The 5,398-nt window shown below is 63.9% G+C and overlaps 1 protein-coding gene across 1 annotated transcript in view; it reads right to left on the reverse strand.

Annotated features, from left to right (window-relative positions):
* Positions 1-1,138: 1,138 nt before the first annotated feature.
* LOC112110259 (lateral signaling target protein 2 homolog) overlaps positions 1,139-5,398 on the reverse strand; it is a gene marked incomplete at its 5' end in the record, with an annotated part of 6,131 nt that continues 1,871 nt past the window's right edge. The window contains 4 exons of the mRNA XM_026662826.2: positions 1,139-2,268; positions 2,580-2,692; positions 3,901-3,990; positions 4,895-5,008. Of these exons, the coding sequence (XP_026518611.1) occupies positions 2,137-2,268; positions 2,580-2,692; positions 3,901-3,990; positions 4,895-5,008 (449 nt within the window). The remainder of the gene's footprint in view (positions 2,269-2,579; positions 2,693-3,900; positions 3,991-4,894; positions 5,009-5,398) is intronic.

Below are 5,398 nucleotides of genomic sequence, written 5' to 3' on the forward strand. Positions count from 1 at the left end.
CTGCGTTCCTCGGACAACCCCACACCCGGCCCCCATTGTAAAGTCATCCCGCAGGGCCAAGTCCCACTTCCACAAGCATGCGGCACAAGGGATGTTTTCTGGGCTTGCCTGTGCCTGGCTTCCTCCCAGAGCCAGCCAGCCAGGGCCCCCCCTGGGAACTGAGGGGTGCTGTATTCAGCCACCACCACCCCCCTTTCTCTGGGTGGCAAACTTGGATCCTGAAAACAGGTGTGTAATAATGCCCCGTGCCCTTCCCCCACAGTCACCTGGCTCCACAGTTCAGGGCTTAATCCTGAACATCCAGCTGCAGCTAATGTTCCTAGTTTCCTGCATTACGTGAAAACCTCACCAACGGCTTTGTTTTGCTTGTGCACAACCTGTGCCAGTCATGGGTGCAGGTACCCAGCTCCTGCCACCTGCCAGGCGGGACAGGGACAAGAGCCACTGAAACAAAACATAACGTTTGCCTTTGTGGCTTAAGTAGGCGCGTTAGAGCCAGAAGCTTTGTACTACGTTCCAGCCCAGCTGGGTGCTTGGACGCACTTTTTAATAAACGCTTGGGTGCCCCTCGTGGTCAGCGAGATGGGGCTGAGCCCCGGGGCGGGGGAGGCCGCAGAGTGCAGGCAGGGCCGAAGGGGGACGTTGGGTTGAGGTTCGTTTACTAGACTCTAAGCTGGCAGGCGTGGGACTGACTGGGAGCTGGCTCGAGAGCCTGCTACACCACGCCAGCCACGGGTGGGTGCCCGGCCCTGGCTGCGGCCACTCTTCCAGGGGCACGAGCCTTCATCCAGTCTTGCTGGCAGAGCTTTCTACAGCCCCTACCCAGGGGCAGGCTACAGCCTGGGCCCAGAACAGCGGCAGTGTCCCAAGCCCAGCCCGCAGCTCCGAGCCAGGCTCCTGCTCTGCAGCAGAACCATGCAAGGCCAGAGGCGCCTATCCCACCCCAGGGCTTGGGAGGGGCAAGTGTGAACGCTTTGAGAGCCTGGTTGGAAAGAGGAAGAGAAACGCTCCCCACACACACTGGCAGGGGACAAGGTACAGCTCAGGAACCACCTGCAGCCACCCCCTTGGGCCAGCCAGGGGCCTGTGCACACTGGGGCCTCCAGGGGCAGCCCCTCCCTCTGCACTCCACGGGGCAGTTGCCTGCCGTCTATCCTGCTCCGTGCCTGTTAGCTGCTGCCCTCGGCTGGGCAGACCCTGCAGCACCCAGAGCCCCTCTTGCCCCCGAGGAAGGCTGGGCAGCACTCGAGACACAACACGGAGGTTTCCCAGGCCCTGCTGTAAGCAGCGGGTGCGAGGACGGGCCAGCTCCTGGCACCAGGCCCAGGGGCTGCAGAGCTGTTCAGCGAGTAGGACAATGCTCCCCTCCCACAGCACGGGGCGGGGGGGATGGAGAGAAGAGAGGAGGAGGCCTCCCCCTGTTCCTAAGCCCCCGCCCTGCCTTGCTGCTGCAGGGGAGGCTGGCCACTGTCACCAGAGCCAGCGCTTCGCACCCTGCGGGGCAGGCCCAGAGCCATGTCCCCAGAGCATCAGCTCTGCCGGGCCCAGAGCTTCCTTGGGACACTAACCAAGCTGCTGAACCCATCCAGCTTTGGGTGAGTGGCACGAGAGGCAGGGGCTGCTGGGCGAAGCTAGTGGCCAGCCCCAGGCTGCGTTCTCTGCAGTCACTTCAGGAAGCAGACCCTGCCTGTCCCAACGCCTCTAACTAGGAACAGGGAGGAGCAGTTCAGGCCAGGCCAGCCGGGTCCCGTGGAGCCGGTTCTGTTGCCAGTGGGGTCAGCTCAGAGCAAGCAGCAGGAGCGGCTGGAGTGCAGCACACACCGGCCCAGGCACCATCCCTGTGGGCTCCTTTCCTACCGAGAGGCAGCGGGAGTGCGGCTGCCTGGCTCAGATCCAGCGAGGGTGCACACGGGGATCTGCTGTCTCCACAGCCCACCCTCCAGCTCGGACAGCGATTTCTTGACGTAAAGCTCCAAACTCCATTGCAAGAAGTAGCGAGGGCCGTTCCGGGAGCGCCCCACAAGGTCTGTGCAGTGTCCCAGTGCTCTCTGCAGGCTGCCGGGATCCCGGAGCAAGCTTTGGTCGCTTTCTGAGGCAGAGGGGGTGTGATGGTCCACGCAGGCAGCCGAGAGCAGCTCAGGGGCGGCTGGGGGGCTGGGGGCTGGCAGGGAGGTGCGTGGTGTAGCAGTGAGCGCAGACACGCACTGGCTTCAGGAGGCCGTAGTGAGGGAGCGGCGCCGTGTGCTGGGAGCAGCGAGAGCAGAAGATCTGTCAGGGAAAGAAACCGAGTCATGAGTGAGGGGCACCGGCTGGGAATCCAGCTCTGTCCCACTGCAGGGACACCCAGTGTGCCCAAGGGCAGCAGCTGTGAGCACTTGCCTGTTCCTGCATCAGCGAATCCACGGAGCCAGTCCCAACGTGGGCCCCACCACCCGCTCAAAGGCTGGGGAGGAGCCTCTCTGAGCTGCCCAGGGGCTTCATTTACCCCTCCTCACTGCACCACAGGCCTCACCCGGGCAGGAGCCCCCAGCGCAGGCCTGCAGGGCGGAGAGCTTCCTGCCCACAGCCCGGCTGCCTACCTTCCCACAGTTGCGGCAGTGGTGCCGTCGGCGGATCACCGTGAAGGGTGCCCGACATGCTGTGCACTGGCTGCATGTGCCGTCCGGCACCCACTCGGGCAGCCTGGAGGTGCCTGCGGAGGGACAGGAGAAGGGCGGCTGGTGAGATGAGCCGGGCCCCAGGAGATGCATGAAGAAATCAAATCCCGCTGCATGCCAGCAACAAGTGCCACCCGCAGAGCAGGGGGCGGGCAGAGCGGCTCACACGGCGAGGGCCAGCCAGGTACTGACGGCCCCCATCACGGGAACCCCCAAGCGCCTCCCAGGCTGGCTTGCTCCTCACGGCAGCGCTGTGGCTCCATGTCGCTGACGGGACTGGGCCACTTGCCACCCTCACAGGGAACTGAGGCCAGGGCTCCAGAGTCCCAGGCTAGCACCCTAACCCTGGGCCAGCCGGAGGGAGAGGCAGCTCCCGGGAGAGCCCAGAGGACGGAGCCTCACGGCACCAATCCTCAGGTGAGGGGCCAGGCCTGCGCAGAGCTGGGAGGGGAGCACGCTGGAGAGCCAGGTCCTGCTCCAACGGTTCGATACCTTGCACAGTGAGGGCATCCCAGGGGGCCGGCCCCGGGCCAGAACAGGGGCTCTCGGCTTGGCCAATTAGGAGGGCAGGGCAGCACCTGGGGGCGATAAAAGCTCAAGGAGAAGCAGCCCAAGGCAGGTCCCTGGGGGCAGGAGAAGGGGTTTGCAGGGGAGGGGTGGCCCTGCCGGCCTGTCTGAGGCGAGGCTAACAGAACCTGGGGTCTGGCTGGGGAGAGCAGGGCTGGGGTGGCTGTGCTGGCAGCGGTGCAGGCGGGGAGCCTGGGGGGTGCTACATTGAGGGGGCATTAAGGGCCCTGTCCCCTGAAAGGAACGGGGCTTGGGCCGGTTCGGCAGGGTGCAAGTGAGGTCAGAGTCTGTGCTGGGGGCGCGCTCGGGTAACTAGCCACTGGCACAGCTAGTATCTAGGGCCGCGGCGAATCTCCCCTCCCTGGACTATGTAAACCCAGCCCACTGCTCTCCTACGCGCCGCTCCAGGCAGCCAGGAATTGCTGCGGGGCCTCTGGCCTGTGTGCACAGGAGGGCCGACTCGGTGATCACAGTGGGCCCCGGTGCCCTTATGCAGCAATCCAAGAGCTGCTCATGGAAACTGGACCTGTCTGGAGCAGGAGGCCAGGGTGGGATCAGGCCTTGGGGGGGTGCCGGGAGCAGGACCCTGCTAGCTGACAGCAGGGACCGAGCAAGAGTTTGTTTCGCCAACAATTCGGGGCCAGCAGGGACCCCAGTCACACCCTACCCCTCTTACCGTCTCCTCGCCTGGTCCCGTTCCCCTCCCCGCGGCTGGAGCACAGAGCACAGTCTGCCAAGGGCGAAGCTTCTCCCGCCTCTTCCTCCTCTGCGGCGCAAGGGGAAGCGTTAGCACCATGCCCGCAGGAGTGGCTCACAGCACACCTGGCTGCAGGGAAGGGCTCAGCTCCCTGCTTCGCAACCCCGCAGTGTGCCAGCAGGCGCACGCCCCACGGGCAGAGGGGGCTGGGGCCCCACGGCACAAGGCTGCTCTTAGTCCCACATTGTGTATCTGGTGCCGCACATCGGCTCCCAGACAGTCCAGCAGCTTTAGATGCCAGCCACATGCTCCGTGGCAATTGCTGTGCCCCACAGTCTCCAGTAACACAGCCTGGGGTGTCATCACAGACTCAGAGACTTTAAGGTCAGAAGGGACCATTATGATCATCTAGTTTGACCTCCTGCACAACGCAGGCCACAGAATCTCACCCACCCACTCCTGTAACAAACCCCTAACCTATGTCTGAGCTACTGAAGCCCTCAAATCGTGGTTTAAAGACCTCAAGGTGCAGAGAATCCTCCAGCAAGTGACCCGTGCCCCACGCTGCAGAGGAAGGCGAAAACCCCCCAGGGCCTCTGCCAAGCTGCCCTGGAGGGAAATTCTTTCCCAACCCCAAATGCTGCGATCAGCTAAACGCTGAGCATGTGGGCAGGACTCCCCAGCCAGCACCCAGGAAAGAATTCTCTGTAGTAACTCCGATCCCACCCCCTCCTTTGGGTGGGTGCTGCTTCAGGCGTGTGCATGGCCACCGCACCTCCCCAGCCCTGTACCCTCCCCAGGTGTAGAGTTGGCTGCCCGCATCATGCAAGGGGCTCCCTGCTTGGCACGGACACTAAGTTTAGTAACCAGCGAGTGACAGACAAGACCGATGGGAGGAGCGTGTTCTGTGCCAGCCCCTCACAACCACCCGCTCCCGAGAGGCTGCAGCTGACGGAGGAGGAGGATCACTCACGGCTGGTATCTGTCACCACCGGGGCCTCGGGCTGGGATGTCATGATGTGGAACACCGTCTTCAGGATGCTCCGCAGGTCACTGGCGAAGTTGGTCTGCAGCTGGTCTGCCACCCCTGCCCGAGAGAGCAGCAGAGTCAGGGCCCAGGGGCGTGCAGCTGCCCCCCGAGAGGTGCTCGGCCAGAGAGCTGGTGGCCTGGCCCCACAGGCAGCAGGGTGGGATGCAGACAGTGCCAAAGGACACTGCACTAACTGGCCAGCACTGTGTCTGCAGGCAGCTCCATGGGGTTTAGCCCCACGCTCATCATGGGGTGACCTACAGAGACGCCAGCATCCCCTAGACGACAATGGACTTTATAGGGACGTCAGCGATGTGCCTGCAGGGCCGGCTCCAGGTACCAGCGCGGGAAGCAGGTGCTTGGGGTGGCCAAGGGGAAGGGGCGGCATGTCCAGCTCTTTGGCGGCAGTTCGGCGGCGGGTCCCTCAGTCCCTCTCGGAGGGAAGGA

The sequence above is a fragment of the Terrapene carolina genome, unplaced genomic scaffold (assembly GCF_002925995.2).
Source record: "Terrapene carolina triunguis isolate 2854851 unplaced genomic scaffold, T_m_triunguis-2.0 Scaffold30602, whole genome shotgun sequence".
NCBI lineage: Eukaryota > Metazoa > Chordata > Testudines > Emydidae > Terrapene > Terrapene triunguis.